The sequence below is a fragment of the Anolis sagrei genome, chromosome 2 (genome assembly GCF_037176765.1).
Source record: "Anolis sagrei isolate rAnoSag1 chromosome 2, rAnoSag1.mat, whole genome shotgun sequence".
Lineage (NCBI taxonomy): Eukaryota > Metazoa > Chordata > Lepidosauria > Squamata > Dactyloidae > Anolis > Anolis sagrei.
The window spans coordinates 170,194,863-170,215,965 of record NC_090022.1 but is presented as its reverse complement, the minus strand read 5'-3'; the positions used below and the strand labels follow the sequence as shown (position 1 = coordinate 170,215,965).

At 48.8% G+C, this 21,103-nt stretch overlaps 2 protein-coding genes across 4 annotated transcripts; both read right to left on the bottom strand.

The window, feature by feature from the left end:
* Positions 1-2,636: 2,636 nt before the first annotated feature.
* Positions 2,637-4,611, bottom strand: LOC132767995 (maestro heat-like repeat-containing protein family member 1). The gene is made up of 8 exons (XM_067465561.1): positions 4,524-4,611; positions 4,259-4,396; positions 3,903-4,079; positions 3,617-3,763; positions 3,380-3,499; positions 3,196-3,304; positions 2,927-2,989; positions 2,637-2,824 (listed from the first exon to the last, which is right to left on the bottom strand). The coding sequence occupies exons 3-8, from the start codon at positions 4,074-4,076 to the stop codon at positions 2,637-2,639; spliced, it is 801 nt and encodes a 266-aa protein (XP_067321662.1). The 5' UTR covers positions 4,077-4,079; positions 4,259-4,396; positions 4,524-4,611.
* Positions 4,612-5,272: 661 nt separating this feature from the next.
* Positions 5,273-20,790, bottom strand: LOC137096101 (uncharacterized). Of its 3 annotated transcripts, XR_010909268.1 has the most exons (9): positions 20,243-20,788; positions 7,224-7,309; positions 6,976-7,033; positions 6,633-6,706; positions 6,426-6,450; positions 6,155-6,231; positions 5,781-6,054; positions 5,502-5,635; positions 5,273-5,378 (listed from the first exon to the last, which is right to left on the bottom strand). XR_010909268.1 is itself a non-coding variant. In XM_067464100.1 (7 exons), the coding sequence occupies exons 1-7, from the start codon at positions 20,609-20,611 to the stop codon at positions 5,871-5,873; spliced, it is 870 nt and encodes a 289-aa protein (XP_067320201.1). In that variant the 5' UTR covers positions 20,612-20,790; the 3' UTR covers positions 5,642-5,870. The 3 variants fall into 3 exon arrangements, 2 of the variants coding, with proteins under 2 accessions (XP_067320201.1, XP_067320200.1); XM_067464100.1 differs by lacking the exons at positions 5,273-5,378; positions 5,502-5,635 and having other exon boundaries at positions 5,642-6,054; positions 6,976-7,030; positions 20,243-20,790; XM_067464099.1 differs by lacking the exons at positions 5,273-5,378; positions 5,502-5,635 and having other exon boundaries at positions 5,642-6,054.
* Positions 20,791-21,103: the final 313 nt, after the last annotated feature.

The following is a 21,103-nucleotide window of genomic DNA, read 5'->3' as shown; positions in this document are numbered from 1 at the left end:
AACGGCTTCCGCCCCTCCAGAGGAACTGTGGACATGATCTTCACTGCACGACAACTCCAAGAAAAATGCAGGGAACAAAACCAACCTCTGTACATGGCATTCATCGACCTTGCAAAGGCATTCGACACAGTGAATCGCAGCGCTCTCTGGACCATCCTCCAAAAAATCGGGTGCCCAAGCAAATTTGTGAACATCCTGCGGCTCCTCCACGATGACATGATGGCAACAGTCTTGGACAGCAATGGCTCCCAAAGTGACCCATTTAAGGTGGAATCAGGTGTCAAACAGGGATGTGTTATTGCCCCAACTTTATTCTCCATCTTCATCGCCATGATACTACACCTTGTTGATGGGAAGCTTCCCACCGGAGTGGAAATCATCTATCGGACAGACGGCAAGCTATTTAACCTCAGCAGACTGAAAGCCAAAACCAAGGTCACAACAACATCTGTTATAGAACTCCAGTATGCTGATGACAATGTCGTCTGTGCGCATACAGAAGAAGATCTACAAGCCACTCTCAACACCTTTGCAGAAGCATACACAAAGCTTGGCCTGTCACTGAACATCGAGAAAACCAAAGTGCTGTTCCAGCAGTCACCAGCCGCCCCCTCTCCAATGCCAGAGATACAGCTTAATGGTGTAACATTAGAAAATGTCGACCATTTCCGCTACCTTGGCAGCCACCTCTCCACCAAAGTCAACATCGACGCCGAAATACAACACCGCCTGAGCTCTGCAAGTGCAGCATTTTCCCGAATGAAGCAGAGAGTGTTTGAGGACCGGGACATCCGTAGGGATACTAAGGTGCTTGTCTATAAAGCTATTGTCCTCCCAACCCTGCTATATGCCTGTGAGACGTGGACTGTCTACAGACGTCACATGCAGCTCCTGGAACGATTCCATCAGCGCTGCCTCCGGAAAATCCTGCAAATCTCCTGGGAAGACAAGCGGACAAACGTCAGCGTGCTGGAGGAAGCAAAGACCACCAGCATTGAAGCAATGGTCCTCCAACATCAACTCCGCTGGACAGGCCACGTTGTCCGGATGCCTGACCACCGTCTCCCAAAGCAGTTGCTCTACTCCGAACTCAAGAATGGAAAACGGAATGTTGGTGGACAGGAAAAGAGATTTAAAGATGGGCTCAAAGCCAACCTTAAAAACTCTGGCATAGACACTGAGAACTGGGAGGCCCTGGCCCTTGAGCGCTCCAGCTGGAGGTCAGCTGTGACCAGCAGTGCTGCAGAATTCGAGGAGGCACGAGTGGAGGGTGAAAGAGAGAAACGTGCCAGGAGGAAGGCGCGTCAAGCCAACCCTGACCGGGACCGCCTTCCACCTGGAAACCAATGCCCTCACTGCGGAAGAAGATGCAGAGCAAGAATAGGGCTCCACAGCCACATGCGGACCCACAAGGAAACCCATGATGGAAGACCATCTTACTCGTCCAACGAGGGATCGCCTAAGTAAGTAGAAGTAAGCCTACTCCCTCCCTCTGATATCGAGCTCACCTCCTATCTTCCATCCCTTCCTCCTTCCATCCTCTCTCTATCCTTCCTTGCTTTGTCTTTTCCCTCTCTCCCTCCATTTCCTCCCTCCTTTCTCCTGCCTCTCATCTTCCTCCCTCCCACCTTCCTAGCTTCCTCCTTTCCATTTCTCTTTTCAGTCCTCCTTCCCCCTCCCATCTTCCATCCCTCCCTCCTTCCCTCCCTCTCTCACTTCTTCCTTTCCCTTCCTCCCTTCCTCTCTCAGTTCTCCCATCTTCCACCCCTTCCTTCTTCCCTCCTCCCTTCCTCCCTCTATCCTCCCTTGCTTTCTCTTTTCCCTTCCTCCATTTCCTCCCTTCCTCCCTCTCATCTTCCTCCCTCCCACCTCCCTCACTTCCTGCTTTCCCTTTCTACATTCCTCTCTCAGTCCTCCTTCCCCCTCCCTCCTTCCCTCCCTCCCTTTGTCCCTCCCTCCCTCCCTCGCTTCCTCCTTTCCATTTCTCCTTTCAGTCCTCCTTCCCCCTCCCATCTTCCATCCCTCCCTCCTTCCCTCCCTCCCTCACTTCTTCCTTTCCCTTCCTCCCTTCCTCTCTCAGTTCTCCCTTCCTTCCCATCTTCCATCCCTTCCTCCTTTCCTCCCTTGGTCCCTCCCTCGCTCTCTCTTCACTTCCTTTCTCTTTTCCTTCCCTCTTCCCTTTCCTCCTCTCTCCCTCCATTTCTTCCTCTTTACTTTCCTCCCTCTATCCTTTCTTTCTTCCTCCTTCTTTTCCTCCCTCTTTTCTCCCTCCCTCCCTCTCATCTTCCTCCCTCCCACCTCCCACACTTCCTCCTTTCCCTTTCTCCCTTCCTTTCTCAGTCCTCCTTCCCCCCTCCCATCTTCCTCTCAGTTCTCCCTTCCCTCCCATCTTCCATCCCTTCCTCCTTTCCCTCCTTCGTCCCTCCTTCGCTCTCTCTTCACTTCCTTTCTCTTTTCCATCCCTCTTCCCTTTCTTCCTCTCTCCCCCCATTTCTTCCTCCCTCCTTTCCTCCCTCTATCCTTTCTTCCTCCTCCCTCTTTTTCTCCTTCCCTTCCCCCTCCCTCTTTCTTTCCTCCTCCCTCCCTCCCTTCCTCCCTCCCTCCCTTCCTCCCTCCCTCCCTTCCTTACCTGTCCATCAGGTGGGTGGGTCCTTGGCGTATTCTGGGGGGTACCTCTGTCGCCTGCTGGCCGCCACCAAGCGCCGAAGTGCAGCTTGCAGTCCGTGCCGGGAGTGGAGGGCGGAGGTCCTGGCGAGGATGGCCTTGGTCTCCCAGCCAACTCGCCTGACTTCAGGGTCATGGTCGGCAAGGAGGAAGATCAGCCCTGGAAGGGAGAGAGGGAAGGAGGAGAAAAGGTGAGGGAGGGCACACCGACTCCCCAGGGAGCCTCTCCCCCCAGGCCCAGGCCCTCGCAGGCCCCACTTACAGGCCTCGAAGGTGCAGACGTTACTCTGGGTCGCGATGCTGCCGATCTTGTGAAGCAGGTGACCTGGAGGGAAGGCAGGCAGCAAAGAAGAGAGGGATGACCTCCATGAGCAAAGAGTGCCCTAGAGTTCCCCAGGAGGGGCTCCAAGGACTGTTCTGCAATGGGGGTGGGGGGTTCCTGTGGGGAAAAGGCCCCTCCTGCTGCCCCAACGGCTGACCTGGAAGCCAGGGGTGGGCACGAAGGGGGCCAAGACCCTCCCGGTCCCTTACCCAGCAACATGGCTGCCGCCTTCTTTGCTGATGGATGTTGGCTCTTAAAGAAAAGCAGGAAGCCATACACCTTCTCCTCCAACTCCCACCTGGAGCTGCAGTGCTGGATCTGGAGGAGAGAGCGGGGTCAAAAGAGGCCAGGCAGAAGGGCCCTTGACTGCCAGGCCTTAGGGCGACCACTGACCAGGCGCTTGCAGATCTTGTGCAGCAGCTCCTGCAGGCTGAAGGTGTCCCGCGCCAGAACGCTCTCCTCCAGGTGCCATCCGAGGACCTGCGCCGCCTCCCGGAGGGTCTCCCTCGCAGCCTTCCAAGAGGAGAAGGAAGAGGGAAGCTGAGCCAGGCTCCCTTGGAGGGCAAGGGCCCCCTCCCTCCTCCCTGAGCCCCAAGGCCTTGTGGGGCCAGAGCTGGGCTTCCCTCCTACCTTGGCAACCTCCTCATCCTCATCTTCGACGTGCACCAGCACCGCCAGGAGGCCATGGATGGTCTGGCGCTCCTGATTGGGATCTTCTGGGCGCCAGAGAAGATGCTTGAAGCATTCCAGGGCTGCCTTCCGGATCTTGGCCGCCTCCTAAAAGGGGGAGTGAAAAGAAAGCCATCTTTCCCCCGTTTCCTTCCCTGAAGGCCCTTCTCAGGGCATGGGGAGAGGGAAAAGCCAGCTCCCTCCCTCCCTCCCTCCCCAAGGAGGAGGCCCAAGGGCCAAGACTCACATGGTGGAAGAGAAGGCGGTAGACGGCAGCCAGGTGAACCTTCGCGGGGCCCCGGTCTTCTTCCTGAAGCAAGGGCTCCAGCCGGCCAGCCAGGTCCAGGAACTCCAAGGTGATGTTGTTGTGGGGGGATTGCAGCCCCGCAGTGACCCCGACCAGGAGCTCCTTAAGGCCCATGGTCTGCAAAGAGAGAGGAAGGAGGACCAAGTCAAAGCACAGCCCTGCGTAAGATGTACCCTGCAGAGGATGCCGGACCACAGGCCTCCCCCCTTCTTTGAGGAAGGAACCTTCCAGGATCTTCTTGCTACGACCTCAAGAGCAAGGCCTGCTGCGTGGAGCCTGTGCTGTGCTTGACTTACCTCCCTGTAGGTCTTGCAGAGCAGGAGAAGGCCCTGCCTGCTCTGATGTTGGACAGCCAGGCTGCGATGTTGGAGCCAGGCTGTGAGCAGCGTCCAGGTCTTCTCCGGGGAGTGAGGGCGCTGGCCGATGTGCAGTAACTGAAAGAGAAGAGGAGAAGCATGAGGGGCTAGAGCCAGGAAGGGAAGCACTGCCTCTCCTCGCCTCGCCAGCCCTGCCCTAAGGCCCTTTCCAACCCCAAAACCCAGGCCGACCAACCCTCCTCACCTGAATATAGAAGGCCACCACGCCGGCTGAATGCTCCAGCGGCGCTTCTTCCTCCCAGGTGGAACTCAGGTGCCGGAGAAGGGAAGAAGAGGACGTGAGGAGGCTCCTGCAAGACAAAAGAGACCCCCTGAGGAAACCCAGCCAGAGAGAACAAGCCGGGCCTCCTCCCTGAACCTCCTCCAGCCCTTGCTCCTTACTGCAATTGGAGGGCCATCCCCTCGGGGCAGACGCTGGGATCTTCGAACATCTTTTCGGAGGTCTCGTTGTGGGACACCCAGGCCACCCTCTTCACTAGCACGGAGACGATCTTCGCCAATTCTCTGCAGAAGAAAAAGGAAAGAAAAAGGCTTACTTCCCAGTGGAGGGTCTGAGTCCCCCATCAGGCCCCCCAAAAGGGTTGGGAGTCCCGCTGACCCTTCCTCCCCACCCTCTCCTTACCCTGGAGGAACGTAGCCACTGCTCCGGTTCCTGCTGGGTGCCTCCAACCCAGGCCTTGTGACCTCGATGAAGTTGATCACCAAGGCGAGCAGAAGCTCCAGGAACCACCCCTCCAGGCGACAGCTCTCCTTGATGTGCTTCACGATCCCGCCGATGGCCCGCGTCGCTCTTGCCTGCGGAGAGAAAGGAGGAGGTTTGAACCTCAACAGAAGGAGGGCTCCTGGTCAAGGCTGGGAAAGAGGGGGTCCCATTCTCCTTGCCCTTACCGTGGCCGCATCCCAAGCAGGGCCGCCCTGTTCCTCGGCCTCCTGGGCCAGCCAAGGGCCCTCCTTCACCTTGGCCAGGAACAGGTCCAGCGCCGCCTCCAGGCAACAATACTGTGAATTTAGTACGGCGCATACTAATTCACCACAAGGCCTGTGAATGAAGAGAGGGAAGAGGGAGCCATGGTCAGGGCCAGCCTTGTCTCCGACCCCATGGGGAGACCGCTAGGGCCCCATCGGGACAGGGATGGGGCACCCCCAGGCCCAGCTCTCTTACCTCCCATTGGACTCCAGAAAGTGGTCCGTGGCCATCTTGAGGTGTTTGCGGGCCACGTAGTCCACTGCTTGCATGGCCTCTGCAGAGGAGGGACTGCAGACAAGCATGCAAAGACGATGCAGGTGTTCTTTCGCCTGAAAGCAAAGAAAGGAGGGAAGAAACAATGGCACCCGGCAGCCATCGAAAGGCCGCTGGGGCCAAAAGTGGAGGGAGAGAGTTGACAGGTGAAGTGTGTAGAATGCCTGCTGAGGGTAACTGGGCATTGGGCTCCCAACATACCTTTCCAGTGGCCAGAGAGACCACCAGGTGACGAACGGGAGCCGAGAAGAGCAGCCTACCTGAAGGCCGGATTTCTCTGGGACGAACCTGTCATCCGGAAGGTCTCTGCAGGAGGCCCCTCTTCATCTCCTGGAGAAGGCATTGGGCGATGCCTCCTGGGTGGTGGTCCCAGGCCTGGCCGGGAGGAACTCTGGGCCTTACCTGCTCTGGGTCCAGGGAGGACCACCTCCGAGGGTGAAGGGCCATGTCTACGGCTTCCTCTTGGCTCAGGGAACTGGAAGAGAGAGAGGCACAAGGAGGTGAGGCCTGGCAGGGCAGGGACGGAGGACAAGGAGCAGGGCTGTGGTCATCCCTCCCGGGCAATAGCAACGCACCTGCTCGAACTGGGGGGAGGGTCCCACACCTCATCCTCTATGCTGGCGATGTCTGCCAGCGTTGCCTCGTCGGAGTCCTGCAAAAGACAATTGGGCAGAGGAGTAAAAAAGGGGCCAAAAGAGAAGGAATGGGAAGGCAGCCCAGGGGAGGAGGACTAGAGTGGGAGGAAGGAGGTGAAAGGAGGGGCAGGGAGAGGAAAAGAGATGGTGGGGGGGGGGGGTAGAGAGGAAGGAGCCCACCCCTCTTTCACCGTCCCCTTCCCTTCCTTACCATCTTCTGAGTGAGCTCGTTGAGACTGCAAGGAGAGAGAGACAAGTAGGCAAGGTCAGAAGAAGTCCTCCCCTCTCTTCTCTCTGGTGGAGCCCCCCAAGCCCCCATGGAATAAGAGTGCAGGCTGAGGCCCCCTTGGCCTCAATTGGGAGAGGGAGGGAGGAGACCTCTGCCTGCCATGTTCCCCTGAAACTGGGAAGGAGGTACCTCTCTGTATTGAGGTCCAGGGCCACCCACTCCGGCAGGAACAACTCAGAAGGGATCCCAACTTCCTTTGAGCCCTGTTGAGAGGGAAGAAGGGGGAAGAAGAGGGAAGTTCGTGCTGTGCCTTTTGCCACACCCTCCCTCACTCTTTCCCAGGTGAATTCGTACTGCTAATCCTGGAGAGAGTTGGACTGCAACCCCCAGATCTCCTCCCCAATGACCACGCTGCCTGGGGCTGATTCCCACCGTAAGGGAGGCCTCTTCAGCCAAGGGCCACCGTGAACTCAAGGGGCCTTGGGGTGGCCCTGATCCAGCTCCCTCTTTCCAGCCCCCCTCTTTCACTCACCAACTCTTTGGGTAGTTTGTTCTGCGGCGGAGTTGGGCTCTTCTCCGAGAGGAAGCTGCTAGAAGGGCAAGGGACAGAAGAAGAGCTCAGCTTAGGATCCCCTCCATTCTCCCAAGGTCCCCAAGGCCAGCCCCACCCCAAGGACCTTCCAGCCCCTGGGAGGAAGGCAACATTCTGGGAGGCCTCAAACCCCCAGGCCGCAGCCTTCCCTACCCCCCCCCCCAAAAAAAATCATGGGCAGGAGGTACCTCTCTGCTCTCTCGGAGGACGTCAGGCTCCCCCTCTGCACTTCCAGGCTGCTGTCCGCCCAGGGGAGCTCCTCTCTCCCCAGAAACTGTAGGAAAAGGAAGGGAAACTCAAGGCTCCAACAAAGAAGGGCTTCTCCTTCCGCTACAACCTCTCTCCCTCCAGTCATGTTTGGACTGCCACCCCCAGCATTCCTCTCAGTTGACCACACTGTCAGAGGCCGCTGGGATTTGCAGTCCAACGACAAATGAGGGCTGTAGGATCTCCTCCGCTCTTCAGCAAAGGCCCACCTGGGAACCAAAGCGGAATCGCCCTCCGTTCTTGGATGCTGACCGCTGCCTTGGCCCAGCTTCTGTGAGGGACAGGGAATGAACGGGATGGAGGAACCCAAGGGGAAAGGACGGCTATCTTGCTCCAGGGGTCACCAGGGGACACTCAACCCACCACTCATCTCCTGTCCCTAAAGCTCTGTATCCCTCTGAAGGCGGGCATCTCTTCTGCTTTGGTCAGACCCTGCCTGGAAGAGGACTGTGTCCAGTTCTGGGCACCAACGGTCAGAACAGACAGGGACAAACTAGATTGTGTTGAGAGAAGAGTGACCAAAAGGGTGAAAGTTCTGAGAACGATGACTCCCTTTGAGGACTGGTTGAGGGAGCCGGGAATATTTGCATTGGAAAAGAGAAGGCGGAGAGGGGACATGAGGGCCATGTTTTAATATTTGGAAAGGTGTCCCATTGGGGGGGGGGGGGGGGAGCTTGATTCCTGTGTCTGCAGCTGCTGATGGAGAGTATTCACACATTCATAGAAGATATCCCCATAGGCCATCTAGTCCAGCCCAGTTCTGCCATTCAGTAGAAGGAAGCCCTACTGGACTCCCAGGCAGGAAAAACCCTCTATCAAACAGCATTTTCTGTCAGGAATTTCTTCCTCATGTTTGGACAGAATCTCTTTTCCTTCAGTTGGAAACCATTGCTCCTTGAGGCCCTTGTCTCTGGAGCAGCGGAAAACAAGCTTCCCTCTTCTCATTGGGACATCTCTTCTGATATTCACACCTGGCTCTCATGCCCCTCTCGGCCTTCTTTTCTCCAAGCTAAACACACTCTGCTCCCTGAGCGGCTCCTCATAGGAATGCATGCCATTCAGTTCCTTAGCAAGCTTCTTAAGCGACCAATGTCCAATGTGGCAAATTGCAAGACCAGAGTTTTCAGGCCCATGGAAATGACCTGCCAGGAATGGGAAACCTAGAGTTTTTGTTTTATTGCTCTACCCCACCAACTGGCCAGACCACCAAGTTTGGAGGATTGATCCCAACATTCACCTGAGGGTCAATCCAAGCTAATTCTACATGATTTGAGAAGATGATGGATTTCACCCCACAGGGAACACAAGGCGGCTTACAAAATCCGGCAAGACTTTAATGCCGTAACATACACTTTACAATAAAAGAAATACAACCAACATAACCAAGGCTGGAATTAAACATGAACAACCTTAGATATGCAGATGATACCACTTTGAGGGCTGAAAGGGAGGAGGAGCTAAGGAGCCTTCTAACCAAGGTGAAAGAAGAAAGGGCAAAAGTTGGGTTGCAGTTAAGCATAAAAAAACAAGATGATGGCAACCAGACTGATTGATAACTGGCAAATAGAAGGAGAAAACGTGGAGGCCGTGACAGACTTTGTATTTCTAGGTGTGAAGATGACTGCAGACACAGACTGCAGCCAGGAAATCAGAAGACGTTTCCTTCTTGGGAAGAGAGCAACGACCAATCTTGATCAAATAGTGAAGAGTAGAGACATCACACTGGCAATGAATGCTTGCATAGTTAAAGCAATGGTATTCCCCGTGGTAACTTATGGATGCAAGAGCTGGACCATAAGGAAGGCTGAGTGAAGGAAGATAGATGCTTTTGAACTGTGGAGTTGGAGGAAAATTCTGAGAGTGCCTTAAACCGCAAGAAGATCCAACCAGTCCATACTTCAGGTATTAATGCCCAGCTGCTCACTGGAGGGAAAGATATTAGAGGCAAAGATGAAGTCCTTTGGCCACATCATGAGAAGACAGGAAAGCTTGGAGAAGAGAATGCTGCTGGGGAAAATGGAAGGAAAAAGGAAGAGGGGCCGACCAAGGGGAAGGTGGATGGATGGTATCCTTGAAGTGACTGGCTTGACCTTGAAGGAGCTCAGGGTGGCCATGGCCAACAGGGAGCTCTGGCCTGGGCCGGTCCATGAGGGCACCAAGAGTCGGAAGCAACTGAACAAATACACAACAAAAACCATAACACATACCCTATCAACTATAAAACAATGAAAACATATAAGCCACTAAAAACACACAAGACAATGAAACAGATTAAAACATATAACATATTCAAAGCATAAAGTGCTGAGTCGTGAGTTTATACTGAGAAATTAGTCCATAGTCATGGTCAAAACTGTTGAACTCGAATTCCATATTGGCCTATTCTCTGAACGCCTGAGCACAAAGCCAGGTCTTTAGTTTTACCTGAAGACCAGGAGGGATGGGGCCTGCCTGATGTCACTAGGGAGGCAGTTCCACAACCGAGGGGCCATCACTGAGAAGGAAGGCCCTGTCTCATGTCCCCACCAATCATGCTTGCGAAGGGGGTGGGACCGAGAGCAGGACCTCCCCAGCAGATCTCAAAAGTCTAGTTGACTCATAAAGGAAGATAACTTCAAACAGGAAGTTGGACCAGAACCGTTTCTAGTAAATTACTAGAAATCTTGGACATCTGCGCCCAATCCCACAGTTTATCCCTCCAATTTTTGATGCTTAATGTTTTTTCCCCCCTTTCCAATCTTTGACAATCGTTATACATGCAGCAACGAAGCTGTAATGACAAATTTCTCTTTCCAGGCACATCCCTGGATTTTTTAAAACTTGCTTGTGGAACATTATATTTGTTACCTTGATCATTTTTTCCAATAAGCCTGCACCAATTCACAAGACCATCACACATGGAAGAAGGTCCCTTTCTTTATTTTATACCTCCAACAGAATCCTGATTGGAAATTATCTATTTTGGTGAGGAGAGCTGTGGTTGCATAACACCTCTTCCTCTATTGCGGGCACGACTTGTGGGAACGAGGGAGAGAGCCTTCTCCGTTGTGGCCCCCCAGCTATGGAACTCGCTACCTGGTGAGATTAGGCAAGCCCCCACCCTGGCAGCCTTTAAGAAAGCTCTAAAGACTTGGCTTTTTCTGATGTGCCTTTGGAGAGTGACCATATATTCCAGTCCTGTTGTTTCACCTACACTGCTTCCCTCATATTGCACTTTCCAGTCTAATTCCACTGTTCAGTCCCCTATGAGCTCCTCCCCCACAAATGTACCTTTTCATTGCTATCTCATCCAGTGTTTTATCATTTTATGTCGTGCATTTGGCCCACCCACTGTGTTTTATTTTCCACTATGTTATTTTGTACTGTGTATTTTACTTAATTGGTTTATTTATTTTATTGTGATGTTATTTTGTTGTTTATATTTTATGTTGCTGTAATGTATCGCTGGGATTGGCCTCATTTAAGCCGCTCTGAGTCCCCTTAGGGGAGACGGTAGTGCTGTAGACATAAAGATTATATATATATATATATATATATATATATATATATATATATATATGCTCTGTGCATAATGAGTACCTTAAAAACAAAAGAACCAATGAACGAAATCACACCAAATTTGGCAACAAAACGTCTCACAACACAAGGAGTGACCATCACTTATGATGTTGTCATTTGGGACTGGAAGGGTTTGGTGGGTATTGACCTTGAGTTTTGGAGTTGTAGTTCACCTACATCCAGAGATCACTGTGGACTCAAACAATGATGGATCTGGACCAAACTCTACACGAATACTCAATATGCCCAAATGGGAACACTGGAGGAGTTTGAGGAAAATAGAATCTTGACATTTGGGAGTTGTAGTTGCTGGGATTTATAGTTCACCTGCAGTCACAGAGCTTTCTGAACCCCACCAACGATAGAATTGGTCCAAACCTCCCACACAGAATGCCCATGTGGGCCACAGCAACGCATAGCAGGGGACGGCTAGCTATTATTATTATTATTATTATTATTATTATTATTACTGCATAACACCTATAGAACACTTTATATCAATTGTCTGTAACTGAAGCCGCCACTCTGAATTTGAAACCTTTATTCCACAGGTATTCCCAATGATCAAAATCTATGTTTCTCCCCAGATGTTTTGCCCATGAAATCATGGAGGATTTTACTTGGTTGTCTTCCAGGTTATAACATAGGATGTATAACATAGGACACATCTCCCCTTGTGAACCAGCTAGGACCAGTGTAACAGACATATGGAACGGCTGGATGATGAGATTGGACAACGTTTTTAACTAAGAGACGTAAATGATTTATATTTTATTGATCTTGTTATGGTTTTATATTATATGTTAATGTTTTTAAATGTTTTATGGTGTTGTTGGGCATTGAATTGTTGCCTTTGTAAACCTCCCTGAGTCGCTTGTGGGCTGAGAAGGGCGGTATACAAATAGAATAAACAAACAAAAAAACAAACAAACAAATAAATTTGTACAATTTTAGCTATTAAACCAAGTAAAAAAGGAAACACAATTAGAGCCCTGGCAGACCGTGCAAAAAGAGTCTGCGAAGCCCACCTCCTCCAAGGTGAACTGAACTACCTCAACTGGGCTTTTCAGACCAATGGAGACTCCACCACAGACATCAGAAGAGCTGCTAGACCGAGAACAAGGCATGAGAGTCAAGACAGAGATCCACTCAGAAGAAGAATGTTCTTGCCATACATCAAGGGAACTACCGACTGCATAGGGAAGCTGATGAAAAAGCACAACCTTCAAACTATCGACAGACCCACGAAGAGAATCCAACAAATGCTCCGTTCGGCAAAGGACAAGAGGGATCCTCTCACCTCTGCAGGAGTCTTCTGTATTCCATGAAGCTGTGGACAAGTCTACATAGGGACCACCACAAGCAGCCCAAACACAAAGCAAGGAACATGAAAGGCACTGCAGATTACTTCAACCAGAGAAGTCAGCCATAGCAGAGCACATGATGAACCAACCTGAACACAGAATATTATTTGAGAACACAGAAATGCTGGACCACTCTAGCAACTACCATGTCAGATAACACAGAGAAGCCATTGAAATCCACAACCATGTGGACAATTTCAACAGAAAGGAAGAAACTATGAAAATGAACAAAATCTGGCTGCCAGTATTTTAAAAAACTCTAAAAAAAAAAAAACAACACCGAAAAACAGAGGAATTCCAGACAAGAAACAATCAGGGCCAGCTAATCATCTCCCAACAAAGGATTCTCCCAGGCAGGAAGAAGCCAGACCTTAAAACTGCTATGCCATTAAATACTAATCAAGGTGACCAATTGAAACATTCACACCTACCTCCAACAGACAAGAGTTCTTTCCCCCATCCTGGACATTCCACAGATATATAAACCTCACTTGCCTAGTTTCAAACAGACCTCACACCCTCTGAGGATGCCTGCCACAGATACAGGCAAAACGTCAGGAGAGAATGCTTCTGGAACATGGCCATATAGCCCGAAAAACTCACAACAACCCAAACTTTTTCTTCTTTTTCTAAGATAGTTTGAAATTCTGTTTTTTTTAATCTGCAGCTGCATCACACTCTTGACTCATGTTCAGTTTGCGGTCTATTAGGGCTCCTAAGTCCTTTTCACATGGACTGTTTTCAAGTCAGGGGTCACCCATTTCATCTTTGTTGCCAAAGTCTAGTATGGCAGAGTTCTCCCTGCTAAAATCCATCTTGTAACTCTTGGCCCACCTTTATAATCTCTTATGGTCCCTTTGGTCCCTTTTGCGATGAAATTTTAAATTTTATTGCATAGCAGTAATAAACAAAACACAAAAACAAAGAACAAATACTGAAATAACGAACGAAAACTGTACAATTGCAACATTGTACCAGGCCTGTTCCCTCCACCCCCATCCTCATGAACCCACCACCTACGATTTCTGTCACTACTCACTGTGACTCTATACAATATATCACCAAATGGAAGAGAAATATAAGGAGTTACAGAATAGATATGATAAAAAAACTAAAAAAGAAATAGATATGTTGAAAGAAGAGCTGAAGGAAATTGATAAGTTTATATATAGAAAAAAGAATTAATTGTTAAAATACGACCTAGCAAAATTTCTTGCTGCACAGTTACAAAGCCATATTGGGCTCACTACACACTACATCAAGGACTCAGCCCACTTCATAGAAAAGATCAGCAATCTCAAGCTAAATACCAACGACAAACTGATCAGCTTCGATGTGGTATCTCTATTTACCATGGTCCCGGTAGCAGACACCATGGCACTCATCAACCAGAGGTTCCCAGAAGACATCACGGCTCTGTTTCACCATTGCCTCACCACCAGTTACTTTCAGTGGGACAATGAATTCTACGAACAGAAAGATGGAGTAGCTATGGGGAGCCCTCTCAGCCCGGTCATAGCTAACTTCTACATGGAACGCTTTGAAAAACAAGCCCTGGAGACAGCAACCAAAAAGCCCACGATATGGTTCAGATATGTGGATGACACCTTCACCATTTGGAGCCATGGAGAAGAAGAACTCAACAAGTTCCTGGACCATCTTAACAGCATCCACCCAAACATCCAGTTCACCATGGAAAAAGAAAATGAAGGAAGACTGCCTTTTCTAGATGTCCTAGTCATCCGCAAACCAGATCAACAATTGGGTCACACCGTCTACAGAAAACCCACACACACAGATAGATATCTACATAAAAACTCCAACCATCACCCAAGTCAAAAAAGAAGCACCATTAAAGCCTTGGCAGACCGTGCAAAAAGAATCTGCGAACCCCACCTCCTCCAAGATGAACTGAACCACCTCAACTGGGCTCTACAGGCCAATGGATACTCCACCTCAGACATCAGAAGAGCTGCAAGACCAAGAACAAGCCACGAGAGTAGAGATGAAGATCCACCAAGAGGAAAAGTGTTCCTGCCATACATCAAGGGAACCACTGACCGCATAGGGAAGCTGATGAGGAAACACAACATACAAACTATCTACAGACTCACTAAGAAAATCCAACAAATGCTACGTTCAGCAAAGAACAAGAGGGATCCTCTCACTTCTGCAGGAGTCTACCGTACACCATGCAGCTGTGGACAAGTCTACATAGGGACCACCAAACGCAGCATTGCCCAAACACGCATCAAGGAACAGGAAAGGCACTGCAGACTACTTCAACCAGAGAAGTCAGCCATAGCAGAGCACCTGATGAACCAGCCTGGACACAGCATATTATTTGAGAACACAGAAATGCTGGACCACACCAACAACCACCATGTCAGACTACACAGAGAAGCCATTGAAATCCACAAGCATGTGGACAATTTCAACAGAAAGGAAGAGACCATGAAAATGAACAAAATCTGGCTACCAGTATTAAAAAACTCTACAATTACAACAGCAAAACAACAGAGAGGAAACAACCAGGCACATCTTAACACCTCTCAACAAAAGATTTTCCCAGGCTCAGCCAGGCCTTCAAATGCTAATGAAGGTGGTCAGTTGAAACATTCACACCTAGCTCCAGCAGACAAGAGCTCCTTGCCCCACCCCAGCCATTCCACAGATATATAAACCCATTGTCCTAATTCCAACAGACCTCACTACCTCTGAGGATGCTTGCCATAGATGCAGGCGAAACGTCAGGAGAAATGCCTCTAGAACATGGCCCTATAGCCCAAAAAACCCCACAGGAACCTGGTGATTCCAGCCATGAAAGCCTTCAACAATAAATCGTTAAAATGATTTTCAAAGGACAAATATCAATTCAGTGAGACGGCTAGCAAATTATCTAAAAAAGGAAGGAAAAACAAAGTGAAAGAAATATATGATAAAAATAATAAATTGATAAAGGATAATAAAAGCATAAGGGAGATATTTGCAGATTTCTATCAGAAATTATATAAGGGAGAAAAAGATATGCCATGTGAAGATTGGGTGAGAAAAAAAAACAGGAGGAAAAAAAACAAATACAGAGCGAAATATCATACCAGGAGATTGAGAAAGTAATAGACAATCTTAAAAAAGGGAAATCACCAGGAAACGATGGATTTACTGCAGAATTCTATAAACAAATGAAAGAGGTTCTGATTCCAGAATTAGCAATAAGTTTTAATAATATAATAAAAGAGGGAGAAGTGCCGGAGTCCTGGAAAGAAGTGGAAATAATAACAATACTCAAACCAGGGAAGAATCTAAGAGAAGTGAATTCATATAGACCAATTAGCTTATTGAATCAAGATTACAAAATATTTGCGTAAAATTTAGCAAATAGATTAAAGGATATATTACCAGAAGTGATATGGGATGATCAATACGGCTTTATTAAGGGAAGAAATATAAGCCACCCACTGAGGAATTTGATCAACATTATCACCCAGAAAAGTAAAAAAAAGTTACGCATTTATCAAATTGGATGTATACAAAGCATTTGATACAGTTAACCACAATTTCTTATTTAAAAGAATGGAAAATTTTGGAATAGGCATAAAAGTCATAAAAGAAATATATAAAAAGGGGAAGGCAAAAGGGAAAGTAAATGGGGGATATTTACTTACTTTACTTACTTACTTACTTTATTTCTATACCGCTTTTCTCAGCCCTCAGGCGACACAAAGCGGTGAACAACATCAGTACAAAACATCACAAAACAAGTATAGGCAATAAAAACAACTGTAACATAAATCATTAACATCAGTATAACAATCATTAGCGCCTCAACAGTAAAATCAGAATCCAGTCTCGTCATCCATTATTCCGTATTCCTATGTTCAATTACACTGTTTAATCAAATGCTTGTTCGAACAGCCAGGTCTTCACTTTCCTCCGAAACGCCAGCAGGGAGCCACCACTGAGAAGGCCCTGTCTCTCATCCCCGCCAAGCGTGCCTGTGATGCAGCCGAGATAGAGAGCAGTGCCACCCCAGATGATCTTAGTGTCCTAGCCGGTTCATAGGAGGGGATGCGTTCGGAGAGGTAAGTAGGGCCAGAACCGTTTAGGGCTTTATAGGCTAATGCCAGCACTTTGAATTGTGCCCGGTAGCAAACTGGCAGCCAGTGGAGTTGGCGGAACAGAGGAGTTCTATGCTCCCTGAATGCCGCTCCTGTTAGCAACTTGGCTGCTGAACACTGGACCTTTTGAAGCTTCCGAGCAGTCTTCAAAGGTAACCCCACGTAGAGAGCATTGCAGTAGTCTATACGGGATGTAACCAGAGCGTGGACTACCGTGGCCAAGTCAGACTTCCCAAGGTACGGGCGCAGCTGGCGCACAAGTTTTAACTGTGCGAATGCTCCCCTGGTCACCGCTGAAACCTGGGGTTCCAGGCTCAGCGACGAGTCCAAGATCACACCCAAGCAACGAGTCCAAGATCTGGATTATATGGCAGTGTAGAAGGATCAAGTAGGATATCTTATCAAGTATCACTCTGATCTGCCGGAACAAAAAGGGGCAAGTGAGACAGGGCTTGAAACTCAGCATGGAAAAGCTAGCTTCCCAACATCCTAGCAACTGTCAGGATGGGGTAAGGAATCATTGAGTAGAGAAGCAAGACACATGTGCAGGGAGGCATTCAGTAGAGCCCAGCTACCAAGAAAGATAGGTTGCTGCTAAATGATTGGGCAAAGGGTCTTCTAAATGTGATGGCTGGGACAGTTGATGCTACTAAGTTCATCAAAAGACAAGGATTCAGAATTTGCAGACGACACCAAATTGGGAGGGATAGCCAATACTCTAGAAGACAGGAGCAGAATTCAAAACGATCTTATCAGATTAGAGAGATGGGCCAAAACTAACAAAATGAAGTTCAACAGTGACAAATGCAAGATACTCCACTTAGGCAGAAAAAAATGAAATGCAAAGATACAGAATGGGGGACAGTGCCTGGCTTGACAGCAGTACGTGTGAAAAAGACCTTGGAGTCTTCGTGGACAACAAGTTAATCGTGAGCCAACAATGTGATGTGGCGGCAAAAAAAAAGCCAATGGGATTTTGGCCTGCATCAATAGGAGGATAGTGTCTAGGTCCAGGGAAGTCATGCTACCCCTCTATTCTGCCTTGGTTAGGACCACACCTGGAATATTGTGCCCAATTCTGGGCACCACAATTCAAGAGAGATATTGACAAGCTGGAATGTGTCCAGAAGAGGGTGACTAAAATAATCAAGGGTCTGGAGAACAAGCCCTATAAGGAGTGGCTTAAAGAGCCGGGTATGTTTAGCCTGAAGAAGAGAAGGCTGAGAGGAGATATGATAGCCATGTATAAATATGTGAGGGGAAGTCACAGGGAGGAGGGAGCGAACTTGTTTTCTGCTTCCTTGGAGACTAGGATGCAGAACAATGGCTTCAAACTACAAGAAAGGAGATTCCATCTGAACATTAGGAAGAACTTCCTGACTGAGAGCTGTTCAGCAGTGGTGGAGGCTCCTTCTTTGGAGGCTTGTAAACAGAGGCTGGATGGCCATCTGTCGGGGGTGCTTTGAATGCAATTTTCCTGCTTCTTTGCAGGGGGTTGGACTGGATGGCCCTTGAGGTCTCTTCCAACTCTATGATTCTAAAAGAAGAGTCTATTGAATGTCCACCCCAAGTAAACCATGGACAGCCTGGTACTCACACCTATGGTGGGAATGTAAGGAGACACAAAAGTTCTGGAATCAAATCTTCATGAATATTGAATTATATACAAAAATAAAAAATTATTTAAATACGGAGATTCTCTTAAAAGGGATTTGCGGGGATAGTAAAATAAAAGCACATGAACAAAAATTAGTTATGATGATGTTTAGAGCAACACATGCTGTGATTTCCTGGGGGGTGGAAAGGAAAAAAGAAATGGACCCTGGGAAACTGGTATGAATATGTGTGGGAACAAGTACAATTGGAAATTATGGACATTATAAGAAATGAAAAACTATGGACAGGAAAGCAGAACGAAATCAAAGAAATATGGTCACCCTTTAAAAACTGGATACAAGAAGCTAAACCAGAAGACGATCATTGGGGGGAAAAACTAGAGAGAATGCAACGATGGCTCGAATGAAGGAAGAAGGACCATCTTGTCAACGGGGGGAGGGGGAGGGTTAAGGGGTGGAAAGAAAAAATGTATTGAAACCAAAGCAATGTAAAGTAAAGATAAATGTATTACAAATAGTTTTTTTAAATAAATATTTTTTTTAAAAAACTACTCACTGTGACTCTTATACCTATTCTACCTGACTTTCTTCATGTGGACCCTTCATTGCTTCCTTCCCGAATACCATTGGATCGCTAGGCCATTTGAACAGAGTCTAATAGTTTTTCTTTCCAGTCCTTTGTTAGTAGTTCCTTTCCCCCTTCCAAGATTTCGCTATTGTTAATCTAGCACAGTGTTTCTCAAGATGGAGGTCGGGACCCCTGGGAGGGGTCGCGAGGGGGTTTCAGAGGGGTCACTAAAGACCATCAGAAAACACAGTATTTTCTGTTGGTCATGGGAGTTCTGTGTGGGGAATTTGGTCCAATTCTGTCATTGGCAGGGTTCAGGATGCTCTTTGTTTGTAGGTAAACTATAAATCCCAGCAACTACAACTCCCAAATGTCAAGGTCTATTTTCCTCAAACTCCACCAGTATCCACATTTGGGAATATTGAGTATTTGTGCCAAGTTTGGTCCAGATCCATCATTATTTGAATCTACAGTGCTCTCTGGATGTAGGTGAACTACAACTCCAAAACTCAAGGTCAATACCCACCAAAGCCTTCCAGTATTTTCTGTTGGTCAAGGGTGTTATATGTGCCAAGTCTGGTTTAATTCCATCATTGCTGGAGTTCAAAATGCTCTTTGCTTGTAGATGAACTATAAATCCCAGCAACTACAACTCCCAAATGACAAAATCAACCCCCACCCCCCACCCCACTCCAACCCCACCAGTATTCAAATTTGGGCATATCGGGGGTGTTTGTGTCAAGTTTGATCCAGTGAATGAAAATACATCCTGCATATCCAGTATTTACATTACTATTCATAACAGTAGCAACATTACCGGGCGTCCCCTGGGCAACATCCTTGCAGACAGCCAATTCTCTCACACCAGAAGCAACTTGCAGTTTCTCAAGTTGCTTCTGACATGATTTTTTAAAAGTAGCAACGAAAATAATGTTATGGTTGAGGGTCATCACAACATGAGGAACTGTATTAAAGGGTCAAGACATTCGGAAAGTTGAGTAACACTGCTCTTGTTGTTGTTCGTTCGTTCAGTTGCTTCCGACTCTTTGTGATCTCCTGGACACTGTTCTAGCAGCAACAAACCTATATTGACATATTTCTTCATCTCCTTTGCTAATTCTCTCTCTAAATCGCCCTAAAAGACACTTTTCTAGGTTTTTCTTAACCTTATTAGTCATAATTTTGCTTGTTTCTTTAATCACATTTCCCCAAAGATCTTGTACCATCTTACAAGTTCACCAGATATGGGAAGAGTGCCTTTCTGCGTCTTGCACCTCCAGCATTCCCTTTGGTGAAATTGATCTATTTTGGCCCATTCATCTCTGGGGTTATAGAACAGGTGATGGAGGTGGAGGATGAGGAGAAAGAGTTGTCCTCCCTGTCCCTGGGGCAGAGGCCCAGAAGAAGGGGAGTGTGCTGGCCAGAAGCAGATGAGCCTCGTGGCAGTGGAGGACAAGGCGCAAACCAGTAAAAGGCTCTGCCCCGGACTGGTGCTAATGGGCACAACTTCCTGGGCATGGCCGTGGACCAGACAAGCTGCCGAGTGTGAAACACTCCCACCTCCCGGCACCAACCCCCCTGATTTTGTTCCTTGACAAAACTGAAGGAATAGTTGATAAGGAGAAGACCTGGTTATGGCTCACGAATGGAACCCTGAAGGAGATAGAAGACCTGATTTCTCAAAGGTTCCTGGGAGGGAGAGGCCTCCTTCCTTACCTTCGACGCTGGCCTCACTTCAATGATGTACGACGGTAGAGAGGGCTCCTCCGCACATGTTCCTTGTGGCTTGATGTGCGTCTGGAGAGAGGGCTCCTCCGCACAGCTTTCTTGTGGCTTGATGTGCGTCTGGAGAGAGGGCTCCTCCGCACAGCTTTCTTGTGGCTTGATGTGCGTCTGGAGAGAGGACACCTCCGCGCAGGTTCCTTGTGGCTCGGGAGGTCTGGAAAGGGGCAAGAGAAGGCCACAAAGCATGAGAGACTGGGGCATCCCACCCCCTGGATGGGGCCAAGGGTCCTGCAGCCCCCCTGGCTCCCTCCTTCCCTCCAATGGATGGTCCTGGAAGCCCATGGGGCCCCATGAGGGCATCCCTCTTCTCCACTCCAAGGGACTTAGCAAGAGATTGACCCCTGGAACTGGCTGCCACTGGGAGAGAGGGAGAGCTCTGGCAAGGCAACTAGGGCTCTGCCTGAGGACTGAGTGGCAGGAGTTTGGGATTGAGAGGAGGAGAGGGATTTACATGTGGCTGGTGACTGGCTGGCCCTTTCCATGCTCACCAATCCGCACCCACATGCAAATTCCCTCTCCATCCTAAGGGCCCCTCTCGCTACTTCCTCCACCAGCCAATCAGCACCCATATGCAAATTCCCTCTCCCTCACCTCTCATACATATGCCTGCCTCCCTGAGGCCCCTCCCTCCTGCCCTCCCACAGCTAAGCCCCGCCCACAAACTTTTTCCCCTGCTGCCTAGACTAGCGCTAGCTCCCAGTCTGTTGCATGGAACCCTATTGTTCCACAAAAGCACCCTTAGGGGTTCCATGGAAAATCTTAAAAATCAAATTTGAACAGGATTTTAAAATC

Coding starts and splice junctions, on each gene's coding strand:
- LOC137096101 (XM_067464099.1), bottom strand. CDS start 20,611: ATGCCCTCATGGGGCCCCATGGGCTTCCAGGACCATCCATTGGAGGGA. Junction 7,310..20,242: donor AAGTGAGGCCAGCGTCGAAG/GTAAGGAAGGAG, acceptor CTTTTCCTACAG/TTTCTGGGGAGAGAGGAGCT. Junction 6,055..6,154: donor CCTCCCCCCAGTTCGAGCAG/GTGCGTTGCTAT, acceptor TCTCTCTTCCAG/TTCCCTGAGCCAAGAGGAAG.
- LOC132767995 (XM_067465561.1), bottom strand. CDS start 4,076: ATGGGCCTTAAGGAGCTCCTGGTCGGGGTCACTGCGGGGCTGCAATCC. Junction 2,990..3,195: donor GGCGGCAGCCATGTTGCTGG/GTAAGGGACCGG, acceptor CCTTCCCTCCAG/GTCACCTGCTTCACAAGATC. Junction 2,825..2,926: donor CGTCTGCACCTTCGAGGCCT/GTAAGTGGGGCC, acceptor TCTCCCTTCCAG/GGCTGATCTTCCTCCTTGCC.